At 53.4% G+C, this 17,888-nt stretch overlaps 1 protein-coding gene across 2 annotated transcripts in view; it reads left to right on the forward strand.

The window, feature by feature from the left end:
- Positions 1–2,425: 2,425 nt before the first annotated feature.
- LOC129694872 (RNA-binding protein FUS-like) overlaps positions 2,426–17,888 on the forward strand; it is a 41,045-nt gene continuing 25,582 nt past the window's right edge. The window contains exons 1-4 of one of the 2 annotated variants that reach the window (XM_055631629.1): positions 2,426–2,499; positions 6,881–6,908; positions 8,324–8,487; positions 16,029–16,191. In XM_055631629.1, the coding sequence (XP_055487604.1) occupies positions 2,487–2,499; positions 6,881–6,908; positions 8,324–8,487; positions 16,029–16,191 (368 nt within the window). In that variant the 5' untranslated portion in view covers positions 2,426–2,486. The remainder of the gene's footprint in view (positions 2,500–6,880; positions 6,909–8,323; positions 8,488–16,028; positions 16,192–17,888) is intronic. The other variant, XM_055631630.1, reaches the window with a different exon arrangement.

Below are 17,888 nucleotides of genomic sequence, written 5' to 3' on the forward strand. Positions count from 1 at the left end.
GTGAGTGGAGTGGTCCAGGACACCCCTATCACTCAGCAGAGTGTGGGATAGTCCAGGCCACCCCTATTTCTCAGCAGCCAGTGAGTGGAATGGTCCAGGCCACCCCTATTTCTCAGCAGACAGTGAGTGGGATAGTCCAGGCCACCCCTATTTCTCAGCAGCAGTGGTGTGTGGAGTGGTCCAGGCCACCCCTATTTCTCAGCAGCCAGTGGGTGGGATAGTCCAGGCCACCCCTATTTCTCAGCAGCCAGTGGGTGTAGTGGTCCAGGCCACCCCTATGTGACAGCAGCCAGTGTGGGATGTAGATAGTCCAGGCCACCCCTAGGCAGCCAGTGTGGGAGCGAGTTTATTTCTCAGCAGCCAGTGGGTGGCCACCCCTATGTAGTCCAGGCCACCCCTATTTCTGGGATAGTCCAGCAGCAGCCAGTGTGGTGGATGGTCCAGGCCACCCCTATTCTCAGCAGAGTGTGGGATAGTCCAGTACACCCCTATCTCTCAGCAGAGTGTGGGATACTCCAGGCCACCCCTATCTCTCAGCAGAGTGTGGGATAGTCCAGACCACCCCTATTTCTTAGCAGCTAGTGAGTGGAATGGTCCGGGACACCCCTATTTCTCAGCAGACAGTGAGTGGGATAGTCCAGGCCACCCCTATTTCTCAGCAGCCAGTGGGCAGACAGTGAGTGGGGCGGTCCAGGCCACCCCTATTTCTCAGCAGAGTGTGGGATAGTCCAGACCACCCCTATTTCTTAGCAGCTAGTGAGTGGAATGGTCCAGGACACCCCTATTTCTCAGCAGCCAGTGAGTGGGATAGTCCAGGCCACCCCTATTTGGAGTAGTCCAGGCCACCCCTATTTCTCAGCAGCCAGTGTGTGGAGTGGTCCAGGCCACCCCTATCACTCAGCAGAGTGTGGGATAGTCCAGGCCACCCCTATTTCTCAGCAGCCAGTGTGTGGGTGGTAGTCCAGGCCACCCCTATTTCTCAGCAGCCAGTGGGTGGGATAGTCCAGGCCACCCCTATTTCTCAGCAGCCAGTGGTGTGGAGTGGTCCAGGCCACCCCTATGCAGAGTGTGGGTGGGATAGCAGGCCAGTGAGTGGAGTGGTCCAGGCCACCCCCTATTTCTCAGCAGAGTGTGGTCCAGGCCACCCCTGGTGATAGTGGTCCAGGCCACCCCTATTTCTCAGCAGCCAGTGTGTGTGTGGTGGTCCAGGACACCCCTATTTCTCAGCAGAGTGTGGGATAGTCCAGGCCACCCCTATTTCTCAGGCCACCAAGACCCCTATTTCTCAGCAGCCAGTGTGTGGATAGTCCAGGCCACCCCTATCTCTCAGCAGCCAGTGGGTGGAATAGTCCAGGCCACCCCTATGTGACAGCAGCAAGTGAGTGGAGTGGTCCAGGACACCCCTATTTCTCAGCAGCAAGTGGGTGGAGTGGTCCAGGACACCCCTATGTAACCGCAGCCAGTGGGTGGAGTGGTCCAGGACACCCCTATTTCTCAGCAGCCAGTGGGTGTAGTGGTATTTGGCAGCAGGGACACCCCTATTTTCTCAGCCAGTGGGTGTGTGTGTGTAGTCCAGGCCACCCCTATTTCTCAGCAGCCAGTGTGTGGAGTAGTCCAGGCCACCCCTATTTTTCTCAGCAGCCAGTGTGTGTGTAGTGGTCCAGGACACCCCTATTTCTCAGCAGAGTGTGGGATAGTCCAGGACACCCCTATTTCTCAGCAGCCAGTGTGTGGAGTAATTCAGGCCACCCCTATGTGCCAGCAGCCAGTGAGTGGAGTGGTCCAGGCCACCCCTATTTCTCAGCAGCCAGTGGGTAGTCCAGGCCACCCCTATTTCTCAGCAGCCAGTGAGTGGGATAGTCCAGGCCACCCCTATGTCTCAGCAGCCAGTGGGTGGTAGTGGTCCAGGCCACCCCTATCTCTCAGCAGCCAGTGGGTGGATGTTCCAGGCCACCCCTATGTCTTAGCAGCCAGTGGGTGGAGTAGTCCAGGCCACCCCTATTTCTCAGCAGCCAGTGGGATAGTCCAGGCCACCCCTATCTCTCAGCAGAGTGTGGGATAGTCCAGGCCACCCCTATCACTCAGCAGCCAGTGAGTGGCGTGGTCCAGGACACCCCTATTTCTCAGCAGCCAGTGGGTGGAATAGTCCAGGCCACCCCTATGTGACAGCAGCCAGTGAGTGGGATAATCCAGGACACCCCTATTTCTCAGCAGCCAGTGGGTGGAGTGGTCCAGGCCACCCCTATGTGAGAGCAGCCAGTGTGGTGTGTGTGTGTAGTGGTCCAGGCCACCCCTATTTCTCAGCAGCCAGTGAGTGGGGAGTAATCCAGGCCACCCCTATGTGAGAGCAGCCAGTGGCGGCGCCCACCCCTAGCCCCGCCCCCTCCCCCCCTCAGGCAGCGGCGCCGCCTCCGTCACTCAGTCAGTCCGGGCGGAGCCGGCGGAGAGAGAGGACCCGACACACGGAGACAGAGCGAGAGAGAGAGATGGCGTCTAACGGTAATAAACCGCTCAAAACCCCCGTGGAGAAGCCGCGGAGCGACATGAAACCCCGTCCCCGGGCACCGGCCGCCCCGTGTCCCTCCCCCACCCTCCTCCCCCCCTTCTCCTCACCTCCTCCGCAGCCGCCGCCGCCGCCATGCCGAGCGCCGCCCATTTTGTCCTCCCTCACCCTCCACCTCAATCCGCCGCCATCCTCGGCCGCCGCCGCCGCCCGGCGCCCCGGACCGGGCCGGGAGGGTGGAGGGGGCGAGCGGCCGCCGGGCGCCGGTTGTATTGACGGTCGGCGGCGCTCGGGGGGGCCGATGTTTGTGGGATGGTGGGGGGGGTGGGGGGGGGGGAAGATGGCGGGCGGGAGAGAGGGAGAGGGGGGGGTGGTGAAGACGGCGGCCATCCCCGGCCACCATCGGCCTCCACCGCCGCCATCCATCGCCCGCATCCACCCTCTCCGCCCGGCGGATGAGCCGCCGCCGTCGCCGGGGCGCCGGGGGGGGGGACGGGGGAGGAGGATGGCGGCGGATGGTGGAGGAGGTGGCGGGTTGGGCCGACATCTTGGTGCAGGCCCCGACCCCACCCACCCCCTCCTTGCCCTCCCTCCCGCCCGCCATCCGCGCACTCATCCGCCCCCCCGACGGTCAATACCCCCGGGCAAATGGCCGGCGGTTCCCGCTGGGGGGCGGGGAGGGCGCGGCGGGCCGGGATGGGGGAGGATGGCGGCGGATTGCGCGGCGGTGGTGGAGGAGGAAGGAGGATGGCGATGATGGCGGCCATCCTCCCCACCCCCTCCCCTCACCGCATGACGCCGTGCGCGATGACGTCACCGCGTTGCCCACAGTTGACCCCCCTCCCAAAATGGCCGAACTGTGGGCAAGCTACTTCTAGTTCAAGTGAGTTTATTGTCAGTTACACAAAAAAGCCTGAAGTCTGAAGAAGGGTCTCGGCCCGAAACGTCGCCTATTTCCTTCACTCCATAGATGCTGCTGCACCCACTGAGTTTCTCCAGCTTTTTTGTGTAACCTTCGATTCTCCAGCACCTGCCGTTCCTTCTTAAACACTGAGTTTATTGTCATGTGTCCCTGTATAGGACAATGAAATTCTTGTCCTATACAGCCACAAGGGCCACATCTAACTCCCTCTTAAATATAGCCAATGAACTGTGTGGCCTCAACTACCCTCTGTGGCAGAGAGTTCCAGAGATTCACCACTCTCTGTGTGAAAAAAGTTCTTCTCATCTTGGTTTTAAAAGATTTCCCCCTTATCCTTAAGCTGTGACCCCTTGTCCTGGACTTCCCCAACATCGGGAACAATCTTCCTGCATCTAGCCTGTCCAATCCCTTAAGAATTTTGTAAGTTTCTATAAGATCCCCTCTCAATCTCCTAAATTCTAGAGAGTATAAACCAAGTCTATCCAGTCTTTCTTCATAAGTCAGTCCTGACATCCCAGGAATCAGTCATGTGTCCCTGTATAGGACAATGAAATTCTTGCTTTGCTTCAGCACACAGAACATAGTAGGTATTTACTACAAGACAGATCAGTGTGTCCATATACCATAATATAAATATATACACACATGAATAAATAAATTCACCCCACCAGCCGGCAAATACAACACATAATCCTCCGCCATTTCCGCCACCTCCAACGTGACCCCACCACTCGCCACATCTTCCCATCTCCCCCCATGTCTGCCTTCCACAAAGACCGCTCCCTCCGCAACTCCCTTGTCAATTCTTCCCTCCCCTCCCGCACCACCCCCTCCCCGGGCACTTTCCGTTGCAACCGCAAGAAATGCAACACCTGTCCCTTCGCCTCCCCCCTCGACTCCATTCAAGGACCCAAGCAGTCGTTCCAGGTGCGACAAAGGTTCACCTGCATCTCCTCCAACCTCATCTACTGCATCCACTGCTCTAGGTGTCAGCTGATTTACATCGGGGAGACTAAGCGGAGGTTGGGCGATCGTTTCGCCGAACACCTCCGCTCGGTCCGCAATAACCAACCTGAACTCCCGGTGGCTCAGCACTTCAACTCCCCCTCCCATTCCCAATCCGACCTCTCTGTCCTGGGTTTCCTCCATTGCCAGAGTGAGCAACAGCGGAAATTGGAGGAACAGCACCTCATATTCCGCCTGGGGACCTTGAGTCCGGATGGCATGAACATTGAATTCTCCCAATTTTGCTAGCCCTTGCTGTCTCCTCCCCTTCCTTAACCCTCTAGCTGTGTCCTCCTATCCGCCCGCCCTCGGGCTCCTCCTCCCCTTTTCCTTCCTTCTCCCCCCCCCCCACCCCCCATCAGTCTGAAGAAGGGTTTCGGCCCGAAACGTCGCCTATTTCCTTCGCTCCATAGATGCTGCTGCACCCGCTGAGTTTCTCCAGCAATTTTGTGTACCTTTGAATAAATAATCTGACAGGCAACTCGAGGACAAAGATGTCGTGCGGGTGTGGGCAGTAATTTTCGACCCCATTTCCGTAAACGGCTTCCGTTCCATAGAAACGTAGACAATAGGCACAGGAGTAGAGGCCATTCGGCCCTTCCAGCCAGCACCGCCATTCATAGAGACATTGAAAATTGGAGTAGAGGCCATTTGGCCCTTCCAGCCAGCACCACCGTTCAGACATTGAAAATAGGAGTAGAGGCCATTTGGCCCCTCGAGCCAGCACTGCCATTCATAGAAACATAGACAATAGGCGCAGGTGTAGAGGCCATTCGGCCCTTCCAGCCAGCATCGCCATTCATAGAAACATAGACAATAGGCGCAGGAGTAGAGGCCATTCAGCCCTTCCAGCCAGCACCGCCATTCATAGAAACATAGACAATAGGCGCAGGTGTAGAGGCCATTTGGCCCTTCCAGCCAGCACCGCCATTCATAGAAACATAGGCAATAGGCACAGAATTTGAGGCCATTTGGCCCCTTGAGCCAGCACCCCCATTCAATGTGATCACGGCTGATCATCCCCAATCAGTACCCCATTCCTGCCTTCTCCCCATATCCCCGGACTCCGCTATCTTTAAGAGCTCTAACTCCTCGCCACCCCTCTCTCAATTCAATTCAATTTAAAAACTTTTATTGGCATGATAAAAAATACATTGTTATATTGCCAAAGTATAAAACATGACATACATATGGCCAAACAATGGGCAAGATGGACAACTCGAGGACAAATATGTCGTGGGCAGTAATTTTCGACCTCATTTCCGTAACCGGCTTCCGTCTCATGGAAACATAGACAATAGGTGCAGGATTAGAGGCCATTCGGCCCCTCGAGCCAGCACCGCCATTCATAGAAACATTGAAAAATATGATCATGGCTGATCGTCCCCAATCAGTATTCAAGAAGGAACTGCAGATGCTGGAAAATCGAAGGTACACAAAAAAGCTGAAGAAACTCAGCGGGTGCAGCAGCATCTATTGTCTGAAGAAAGGTTTCGCCTGAAACGTTGCCTATTTCCTTCGCTACATAGATGCTGCTGCACCCGCTGAGTTTCTCCAGCTTTTTTGTGTATCCCCAATCAGTACCCCGTTCCTGCCTTCTCCCCATATCCCCTGACTCCACTATCTTTAAGAGCCCTATCTAGCTCTCTGTTGAAAGCATCCAGAGAACCAGCCTCCACCGCCCTCTGAGGCAGAGAATTCCACAGACTCACAACTCTCTGGGTGGAAAAGCGTCTCTGTCTCCGTTCCAACAAGCCAAAACTGTATGCAATACTCCAGGTGTGGTCTCACCAGGGCCCCGTACAACTGCAGAAGAACCTCCCTGCTCCTATACTCAACTCCTCTTGTTATGAAAGCCAACAGGCCAAAACTGCACACAATACTCCAGGTGTGGTCTCACCAGGGCCCTGTACAACTGCAGAAGGACCTCTTTGCTCCTAGACTCAACTCCTCTTGTTATGAAGGCCAACAGGCCAAAACTGCACACAATACTCCAGGTGTGGTCTCACCAGTGCCCTGTACAACTGCAGAAGGACCTCTTTGCTCCTAGACTCAACTCCTCTTATGAAGGCCAACAGGCCAAAACTGCACGCAATACTGCAGGTGTGGTCTCACTAGGGCCCTGTACAAGTGCAGAAGGACCTCTTTGCTCCTAGACTCAACTCCTCTTGTTATGAAGGCCATTGGCTTTCTTCACTGCCTGCTGTACCTGCATGCTTACTTTCAGTGACTGATGAACAAAACTCCTCTTGTTATGAAGGCCAACATGCCAAAACTGCACACAATACTCTGTACAGACAGCACCCGTAGTCGGGATGAAACCCGGGTCTCTGGCGCCGTGAGGCAGCAACTCCTGCCACAGCCATCCAGATTATTGTACCTGTCTGCTAACACAAGCACAAACTTGACTACAGCATTGTGACTTACTTTTTTCTCTCTTTGTTTTCCAGAAAATTTCGGGCAAGCTTCCACTCAAAAGTAAGTCCGAGCTTCTTTGAGGAGTTGGGTTGTGTGTAAGAAGGAACTGCAGATGCTGGTTTAAAGTGCTGGAGTCACCAAGCTGGACAGGCGGCATCTCTGGGGCAAAGGAGTGGGTGATGTTTTGGGCTTGAGACCTATCTTCAGACTGGAAGAAATCTGAAAAAGGGCCTCGTCCCGAAACATCGCCCATTCCTTCTCTCCAGAGATGCTGCCTGTCCCGCTGAGTTACTGCAGCTTTTTGAATCGCGTAGTAATGCCCCTGTCCCACTTATGAAACCTCTGGAGATTTTTCGCACCACCCAAGATTTCCGTGCGGTTCCTGGAGGCTTTTGTCAGTCTCCCTACCTGCAACCTCCGGGAACCGCTCGGAAACCTTGGGTGGGGTGGCCAAACTAGATGAAGGATAAATATTCCCAATGTTGGGCGAGTCCAGAACCAGGGGCTACAGTCTTAGAATAAGGGGGAGGCCATTTAAGACTGAGGTGAGAAAAAAACCTTTCCACCCAGAGAGTTGTGAATTTGTGGCCATTTGGGACTGAGATGAGGAGAAACTTTTCCACCCAGAGAGTTGTGTGAATCTGTGGCCATTTGGGACTGAGATGAGGAGAAACTTTTCCACCCAGAGAGTTGTGTGAATCTGTGGCCATTTGGGACTGAGATGAGGAGAAACTTTTCCACCCAGAGAGTTGTGTGAATCTGTGGCCATTTGGGACTGAGATGAGGAGAGACTTTTCCACCCAGAGAGTTGTGTGAGTCTGTGGCCATTTGGGACTGAGATGAGGAGAAACTTTTCCACCCAGAGAGTTGTGTGAATCTGTGGCCATTTGGGACTGAGATGAGGAGAAACTTTTCCACCCAGAGAGTTGTGTGAATCTGTGGCCATTTGGGACTGAGATGAGGAGAAACTTTTCCACCCAGAGAGTTGTGTGAATCTGTGGCCATTTAGGATATTGAGTTGGGGGCTATGTGTGAGGTGGAACATTTGGGACTGAGATGAGGAGAAACTTTTCCACCCAGAGAGTTGTGTGAATCTGTGGCCATTTGGGACTGAGATGAGGAGAAACTTTTCCACCCAGAGAGTTGTGTGAATCTGTGGAATTCCCTGCCACAGAGGGCGGTGGAGGCCAAGTCACTGGATGGGTTTAAGAGAGAGTTAGATAGAGGCTAGGGGCTAGTGGAGTCAAGGGATATGGGGAGAAGGGGTTATTGATAGGGGACGATCAGCCATGATCACAATGAATGGCGGTGCTGGCTGAAAGGGCCGAATGGCCTCCTCCTGCACCTATTTTCTATGACCATGTACAGGGTATAGATTTGGATGGTAGTGTTTAGTTTGACCTGGCGCGGAGTTTGTGGTTGGGTGGTAGCTGACCTGTCGATGCCTCTCTCCCTCCCTCCCTCTCTCCCTCCAGCTACGGGAGCTACAGCGCCCAGCCGGGCCAGGGGGGCTACACACAGCCCCCACCGCAGGGGTACAACCAAGGTTACAGTGGGTACAGCCAGTCCACCGACACCTCTGCCTACACCCAGAGCGGTGGCAGCGGCTACGGCTCGTCTTACAGCCAGGCGCAGACTGGTAAGATGCTCGTGTCCGAATCCCAGTGTCCGCAGACGTGCTGCATGCCTGACCCGCTGAGTCCGTAAAAATTTAATTGGGAAACCGACGTGCAGGAAAAAAAGCTGCCTTGCTGGAAAAAACAGTCTACCAGGGGGAAAAACTGTTTCCAAAAACTGTAACCTCCCCGCAGTAATCAGACATCATCGGTCTGAAGAAGGGTCTGGACCCGAAACGTCACCTATCCACGTTCTCCACAGAGAGATGCTGCCCTGTCTGACCTGACCCCGCTGAGTTACTCCAGCACTTTGTACCTGTCCACATTCTCCACAGAGATGTGTTCAAGAAGGAACTGCAGATGCTGGAAGATCGAAGGTACACAAAATTGCTGGAGAAACTCAGCGGGTGCAGCAGCATCTATGGAGCGAAGGAAATAGGCGACGTTTCGGGCCGAAACCCTTCTTCAGACTGATGCGGGGTGGGGGGGGGGAGGAGGAGGAGCCCGAGGGCGGGCGGATGGGAGGGTGGGAGGAGACAGCAGGAGGATCAAGGAAGAGGAGACAGCAAGGGCTAGCAAAATTGGGAGAATTCAATGTTAATGCCAACCAGACGCAAGCAACCCAGGCGGAATATGAGGTGCTGTTCCTCCAATTTCCGCTGTTGCTCACTCTGGCAATGGAGGAGACCCAGGACAGAGAGGTCGGATACGGAGTGGGAGGGGGAGTTGAAGTGCTGAGCCACCGGGAGGTCAGGTTGGTTATTGCGGACTGTGAGCGGAGGTGTTCGGCGAAACGATCACCCAACCTCCGCTTAGTCTCCCCGATGTTCTGGCAACCACAGAGATGTTGCCAGAACGGCTGAGTTACTACAGCACTTTGAATTTCTCCACGGAAATGCCCGCTGAGTTACTCCAGCACTTTGTACCTGTCCACATTCTCCACAGAGATGCTGCCTGCCTGACCCGCTGAGTTACTCCAGCACTCTGTTCTAAATTCCAGCGAATACAAGCCCAGTCGACCCATTTCAACGTCAGTCCCGCCATCCCGGAGTCGCTGGATGTATCCTGGACGATATTAACCCAGTATCTTCCCCCCCCCGTCTCTCTCCCCCACCAGCCCTCCGTCTCTCTCTGCCATTGAAAAAGCTACTTATCTTAACTACTAAACCAGGTTCGCTTCTTAATAAACAGACACCACACAAACTGTTTGGTAGACCAGTTCAAAACTTTACTTAACATCGGCCGATGGAAGGGAGGGAGAACTCCAGTCAAGTGACCAACACAGACACTTGACTGTCCTCAGCCACCTTCTCTGAACAACAGAATTACATTGCCTTAAATAGGGTTTTTTTGTCCCCTTATCACATTCCACAGACATTAGTCATGGTCAGAGGTACAGGAAAAGGTTTCCACAGAATGCATCACATCAAACCTTTTGTTTACATGGTACAAGATATACTAAAAACATTGGCCATTTGCTTTATCTCCAAATAGACCACCCTAGCTCTTTTCGCTGCTTCCTCTGTCATTTGGTCCCTCATAAACATAGGTCATTTGTTTACAAAGATGTGACTGGCTATTTCTCTCTTCCTTTATTGCCTCCTCCCCCATAAACATTGGTCATTTGGTTTATGGCATCTTACTTCAAAGATATCTCTAGCTCCTTCTCTCCTGCCTGTCACTTGGGAGACAATGTTATAGGATTTATTATCTCACACACCCCGCAACCTGAGGAAAGCCTAATTTGACACTAAATGTAAGCTGTAAGCTAGCCCAGAAACCAATTTAATATCTTCTTATATTTTTAACTAAAATTCGGCTTCATCACCATTGTCCAGCATTCAGCGCCATGCCGTTAGCCTTCTTCACTGCCTGCCAAAGATCCTATAGCAGAGCAAGATGGGTTACTCTCACGCGAAAGTGTAGTACGTTCATGGGCGATTTTATGACATTTTAGCAACCTGCCCCCGCCATTTTGTTCCACCATCTTGCTCAGCCATCTCGCTTCCGGCCAAAGATTGGATCCGCAGCGGGGAGAGGGAGTGTGGGGCACGGGGCAGCGGGGAGAGAGAGTGTCAGCGGGGAGAGGGAGTGTGGGGCCCGGGGGCAGCGGGGAGAGAGAAGTGTGGGGCCCGGGGCAGAGGGGAGAGAGAGTGCGGGGCAGGGGGGGGGAGAGGAGTGTGGGGCCCGGGGCAGCGGGGAGAGGGAGAGTGTGGGGTCCGGGGGCAGCGGGGGAGAGGGGGAGGTGTGGGGGCCCGGGCAGGGGGAGAGAGAGAGAGAGGGGCGGGGCAGCGGGGGAGAGGGAGTGTGGGACCCGGGGGCAGCGGGGAGAGGGGAGTGCGGGGCCCGGGGGGCAGCGGGGAGAGAGGAGTGCGGGGCCGGGGCAGCGGGGAGAGGGGAGTGTGGGGTCCGGGGCGGGGCAGCGGGGGAGAGGAGTGTGGGGCCCGGGGCAGCGGGGAGAGGGAGTGTGGGGCCCGGGGCAGCGGGGAGAGGGAGTGCGGGGCCCGGGGCAGCGGGGAGAGGGAGTGCGGGGCCCGGGGCAGCGGGGAGAAGGAGTGTGGGGCAGCGGGGAGAGGGGCGGGGCAGGGGCCCGGGGCAGCGGGGAGAGGGAGTGTGGGGCCCGGGGCAGCGGGGAAAGAGGGTGCGGGGCCCCGGGCAGCGGGGAGAGAGGGGGCGGGGCCCGGGGCAGCGGGGAGAGGGAGTGCGGGGCCCGGGGCAGCGGGGAGAGGGAGTGCGGGGCCCGGGGCAGCGGGGAGAGAGAGTGCGGGGCCCGGGGAGCGGGGAGAGAGGAGTGCGGGACCCGGGGCAGCGGGGAGAGGGAGTGCGGGGCCCGGGGCAGCGAGTGAGAGGGAGTGTGGGGCCCGGGGCAGCGGGGAGAGAGAGTGCGGGGCCCGGGGGAGCGGGGAGAGAGAGTGCGGGGCAGCGGGTAGAGAGAGTGCGGGGCCCGGGGCAGCGGGGAGAGGGAGTGTGGGGCCCGGGGCAGCGGGGAGAGGGAGTGTGGGGCCCGGGGCAGCGGGGAGAGAGAGTGTGGGGCCCGGGGCAGCGGGGAGAGAGGAGTGCGGGGCCCGGGGCAGCGGGGAGAGAGAGTGTGGGGCCCGGGCGGGGCAGCGGGGAGAGAGGGAGTGCGGGGTCCGGGGCAGGGGGGGAGGGAGTGCGGGGCCCGGGGGGGCGGGGAGAGGGAGGGAGGGGCGGCGGGGAGAAGGGGCGCGGGGCCAGGGGCAGCGGGGAGAGAGGGGGGAGCGGGGGAGAAGGAGTGCGGGGCCCGGGGCAGCGGGGAGAAAGGGTGCGGGGCCCGGGGCAGCGGGGAGAGAGAGTGAGGGGCCCGGGGCAGCGGGGAGAAGGAGTGCGGGGCCCGGGGCAGCGGGGGGAAGGGAGTGCGGGGCCCGGGGCAGCGGGGGGGAGGGGAGAGGGGGCGGGGCCAGCGGGGAGAGGGAGTGGGGGCCCGGGGGCAGCGGGGGGAGAGGGAGTGTGGGGCCCCGGGCAGCGGGGCAGGGGGTGGGGGCAGCGGGGGAGGGGGAGTGTGGGGCCCGGGGCAGCGGGGGAGGGAGGGTGGGGCCCGGGGCAGCGGGGAGAGAGGGAGTGTGGGGGGGCAGCGGGGCAGCGGGAGAGAGGGGATAAGGCCTAGTGGTGTGAAGTTGCAGGGAGGTTTACAATGTTTCTTATTTACAATGTTTCTTATTTAATGTCCCGTGTCTAGTCTGAAATAAAGTTCATTATTGGATCAGAAGAAATATAATTGTGTGTGTTATAGGATTATATACATTTATATCACATTCATGTATGTGTGTTTATAAACATTTTATTCTTTAACAAGAATTAACAGAAATATGAATCTAACCCTATATCACACACAAAAAGTTCCCGCGCAATGTCAATCACCCTGCGAGTCGGGTCGGTTCCGGTTACTACAAAATCAACTCAAACGCGGCTTGTGAGCCATTTAAAAAGAAATGATTTAAAAAACATTAAAAAACACAATTACCAGAATCAAATTTTATTCTTGACAAGAAGTTTGACCTGACAGATTTATGAATCTGACCCACACAAACTGTTGCCCCGCAACATTGATTACAGTGCGAGTCGGGTCGTGTCAGGTAGGCTCAGGTTACTAAAATGGGCGTGGAAAAATGCCCAGGATCCCCTCCATAGCGTACTACACGTCAGCCCATTGCATTTAGCAGGAGTAGCCTATCTTGCTCTGCTATAGGGTCTTTGCTGCTTGCTACTGGGCAAGAGGTACAGAAGTGTGAAAACAAACGCGCACACACCTCCAGATTCATAGAAACATAGAAATTAGGTGCAGGAGTAGAGGCCATTCGGCCCTTCGAGCCTGCACCATTCGCCATTCAATATGATCATGGCTGATCATCCAACTCAGTATCCCGTACCTGCCTTCTCTCTATACCCCCTGATCCCCTTAGCCACAAGGGCCACATCTAACTCCCTCTTAAATATAACCAATGAACTTTGGCCTCAACTACCCTCTGTGGCAGAGAGTTCCAGAGATTCACCACTCTCTGTGTGAAAAAAGTTCTTCTCATCTCGGTTTTAAAGGATTTCCCCTTATCCTTAAGCTGTGACCCCTTGTCCTGGACTTCCCCAACATCGGGAAACAATCTTCCTGCATCTAGCCTGTCCAACCCCTTAAGAATTTTGTAAGTTTCTATAAGATCCCTCTCAATCTTCTAAATTCTAGAGAGTATAAACCAAGTCTATCCAGTCTTTCTTCATAAGACAGTCCTGACATCCCAGGAATCAGTCTGGTGAACCGTCTCTGCGCTCCCTCTATGGCAATAATGTCCTTCCTCAGATTTGTACTCAACTCCTCTTGTTATGAAGGCCAACACAACTTTGTACAGTTTCGGTCTCCTAATCTGAAGAAAGACATTCTTGCCAGGTGTAGTCTCACCAAGACCCTGTACAACTGCAGTAGAACCTCTCTGCTCCTATATTCAAATCCTTTTGCAATGAAAGCTAACATACCATTCGCTTTCTTTACTGCCTGCTGCACCTGCATGCCTACCTTCAATGACTGGTGTACCATGACACCCAGGTCTCACTGCATCTCCCCCTTTCCCAATCGGCCACCATTTAGATAATAGTCTGCTTTCCTGTGGCAGGGGCAGTTTCTTCCCGGCTGTTATCAGGCAACTGAACCGTCCTCTCACCAAACTAGAGAACAGTCCTGACCTCCCATCCACCTAATTGGAGACCCTCGCACTATCTTTAATCGGGCTGTACCTGGCATTAAACGTTATTCCCTTTATCCTGTATCTATACACTGTGGACGGCACGATTGTAATCATGTCCAGTCTTTCTGCTGACTGGATAGCAGGCGACCAGCATAGAAACATGCTGGTGCAGGAGTAGAGGCCATTCGGCCCTTCGAGCCTGCACCATTCGCCATTCAATATGATCATGGCTGATCATCCAACTCAGTATCCTGTACCTGCCTTCTCTCCATACCCCCTGATCCCTTTAGCCACAAGGGCCACATCTAACTCCCTCTTAAATATAACCAATGAACTGTGTGGCCTCAACTACCTTCTGTGGCAGAGAATTCCACAGATTCACCACTCTCCGTGTGGGGAAAAAAAATGTTTTTCTCATCTCGGTAATAAAAGATTTCCCCCTTATCCTTAAACTGTGGGTGTGGCCCCTTGTTCTGGACTTCCCCAACATCGGGAACAATCTTCCTGCATCTAGCCTGTCCAACCCCTTAAGAATTTTGTACGTTTCTATAAGATCCCCCCCCTCAATCTTCTAAATTCTAGCGAGTACAAGCCGAGTCTATCCAGTCTTTCTTCATATGAAAGTCCTGCCATCCCAGGAATCAGTCTGGTGAACCTTCTCTATGGCAAGAATGTCTTTCTTCAGATTAGGAGACCGAAACTGTACAAAGTTGTGTTGGCCTTCATAACAAGAGGAGTTGAGTACACAATATCCAGGTGTGGTCTCACCAGGGACCTGTACAACTGCAGAAGGACCTCTTTGCTCCTAGACTCAATTCCTCTTGTTATGAAGGCCGACAGGCCAAAACTGCACACAATACTCTGTACAATCTTCCTGCATCTAGCCAATCTACCTGCCTTCTCTCCATGCCCCCTGATCCCTTTAGCCACAAGGGCCACATCTAACTCCCTCTTAAATATAACCAATGAACTGTGTGGCCTCAACTACCTTCTGTGGCAGAGAATTCCACAGATTCACCACTCTCGGGGTGAAAAAAAATGTTTTCCTCATCTCGGTACTAAAAGATTTCCCCCTTTATCCTAGAATAGAATAGAATATGTTTATTGTCATTGCACAAAACTGAGCAACAAAATTCCATTTGGTTAAAAGAAATACAACACGATACCAATGCACATATGTACAGTTAATAGTGGAATAACCATATAACAATTACAGCACGGAAACAGGCCATCTCGGCCCTACAAGTCCATGCCGAACAACTTTTTTTTCCCTAGTCCCACCTGCCTGCACTCGTACCATAACCCTCCATTCCCTTCTCATCCATATGCCTATCCAATTTATTTTTAAATGATACCAATGAACCTGCCTCCACCACTTCCACTGGGAGCTCATTCCACACCGCCACCACTCTCTGCGTAAAGAAGTTCCCCCTCATATTACCCCTAAACTTCTGTCCCTTAATTCTGAAGTCATGTCCTCTTGTTTGAATCTTCCCTATTCTCAAAGGGAAAAGCTTGTCCACATCAACTCTGTCTATCCCTCTCATCATTTTAAAGACCTCTATCAGGTCCCCCCTTAACCTTCTGCGCTCCAGAGAATAAAGACCTAACTTATTCAACCTATCTCTGTAACTTAGTTGCTGAAACCAGGCAACATTCTAGTAAATCTCCTCTGTACTCTCTCTATTTTGTTGACATCCTTCCTATAATTGGGCGACCAAAATTGTACACCATACTCCAGATTTGGTCTCACCAATGCCTTGTACAATTTTAACATTACATCCCAGCTTCTATACTCAATGCTCTGATTTATAAAGGCTAGCATACCAAAAGCTTTCTTTACCACCCTATCTATATGAGATTCCACCTTCAAGGAACTATGCACGGTTATACCCAGATCCCTCTGTTCAACTGTATTCTTCAATTCCCTACCATTTACCATGTACGTCCTATTTTGATTTGTCCTGCCAAGGTGTAGCACCTCACATTTATCAGCATTAAACTCCATCTGGAATGTAAATACATTTTTAAAAGCGATTAAAAGAATTTATCCTTAAACTGTGTGTGTGACCCCTTGTTCTGGACTTCCCCAACATCGGGAGCAATCTTCCTGCCTCTAGCCTGTCCAACCCCTTAAGAATTTTGTACGTTTCTATAAGATCCCCCCCCCCCTCAACCTTCTTCACTGTACCTTGGTAGACGGGACAATAAACTCGACTAGATCTGTACACTGTGGACGGCTTGCTTGTTAGCTTTCTTCACTGCCTGCTACGCGAATGCATGTGCCTTATTTAGTTGTGTGTTGCTAAATTACTGGGTGAATGAATGCAAACTGTTGAGGGAATTATTGACCACTCTGGTTTGTTACACAGGCTACGGGAACCAGCCCGCCTCTCAGGGCTACAGTCATTCCAGCCAGGGCGGTTACAGCTCATCCGGATACGGCAACACCCAGACTCCTCAAAGCTCCTACGGCCAGCAATCTTCCTACCCCAGCTACGGGCAACAGACTCCGTCCGCAACGTCCTCCAGCAGGTGAGCCCCTCCCCCCTCCCTCTTTGGAGAGAAGGAACATGTCCCTGATGTTGGGGGAGTCCAGAACCAGGGGCCACACACACACACACACACACACACACAGTTTAAGAATAAGGGGTTGGCCATTTTACTAGAATGTTGCCTGGGTTTCAGCAACTAAGTTACAGAGAAAGGTTGAACAAGTTAGGGCTTTATTCTTTGGAGCGCAGAAGGTTAAGGGGGGGACTCCTGATCTGAGGAAGGACATTATTGCCATAGCGGGAGTGCAGAGACAGTTCACCAGACTGATTCCTGGGATGTCAGGACTGTCTTATGAAGAAAGACTGGATAGACTTGGTTTATACTCTCTAGAATTTAGAAGATTGAGAGGGGATCTTATTGAAACTTACAAAATTCTTAAGGGGTTGGACAGGCTAGATGCAGGAAGATTGTTCCCGATGTTCGGGAAGTCCAGGACAAGGGGTCACAGCTTAAGGATAAAGGGGAAATCCTTTAAAACCGAGATGAGAAGAACTTTTTTCACGCAGAGAGTGGTGAATCTCTGGAACTCTCTGCCACAGAGGGTAGTTGAGGCCAGTTCATTGGCTATATTTAAGAGGGAGTTAGATGTGGCCCTTGTGGCTAAGGGGATCAGGGGGTATGGAGAGAAGGCAGGTACGGGATACTGAGTTGGATGATCAGCCATGATCATATTGAATGGCGGTGCAGGCTCGAATGGCCTACTCCTGCACCTAATTTCTATGTTTCTATGACTTGATAGAGGTTTTTAAAATGATGAGAGGGATAGACAGAGTTGACGTGGAAAAGCTTTTCCCACTGAGAGTAGGGAAGATTCAAACAAGGGGACATGACATGAGAATTAAGGGACTGAAGTTTAGGGGTAACATGAGGGGGAACTTCTTTACTCAGAGAGTGGTAGCTGTGTGGAATGAGCTTCCGGTGGAGGTGGTGGAGGCAGGTTCGTTTTTATCATTTAAAAATAAATTGGATAGTTATATGGATGGATGAAGGGAATGGAGGGTTATGGTCTGAGCGCAGGTATATGGGACTAGGGGAGAATACGTGTTCGGCACGGACTAGAAGGGTCGAGATGGCCTGTTTCCGTGCCGTAATTGTTATATGGTTATATTATATGGTTATTTAGAACAGAGATGAGGAGAAACTTTTTGCACCCAGAGAGTTGTGAGTCTGTGGGATTCTCTGCCACTGAAGGCAGTGGATGCCGGATGCTTTCAAGAAAGAGTTAGATTTAGCTCTTGGGGCTCATGGAGTCGAGGGATATGGGGAGAAGGCAGGAACGGGGAACTGATTGTGGATGATCAGCCGTGATCACATTCGGTGGCGGTGCTGGCTCGAAGGGCCAAATGGCGTCTACTCCTGCACCTATTGTCAAACAGGAAGGCAGATTATTATCTGAATGGTGTCGGGTTGGGAGAAGGGGAGGTGCAACGAGACCTGGGGGTCCTTGTTCATCAGTCACTGAAAGTAAGCATGCAGTTACAGCAGGCAGTGAAGAAAGCCGATGGCATGTTGGCCTTCATAACAAGAGGAGTTGAGTCTAGGAGCAAAGAGGTCCTTCTGCAGTTGTACAGGGCCCAGGTAGACCACACCTGGAGTATTGTGTGCAGTTTTGGTCCCCTAATTTGAGGAAGGACATTCTTGCTATTGAGGGAGCCCAGCGTCGGTTCACCAGGTTA

Source organism: Leucoraja erinacea, unplaced genomic scaffold (assembly GCF_028641065.1).
Source record: "Leucoraja erinacea ecotype New England unplaced genomic scaffold, Leri_hhj_1 Leri_832S, whole genome shotgun sequence".
NCBI classification, from domain to species: domain Eukaryota; kingdom Metazoa; phylum Chordata; class Chondrichthyes; order Rajiformes; family Rajidae; genus Leucoraja; species Leucoraja erinaceus.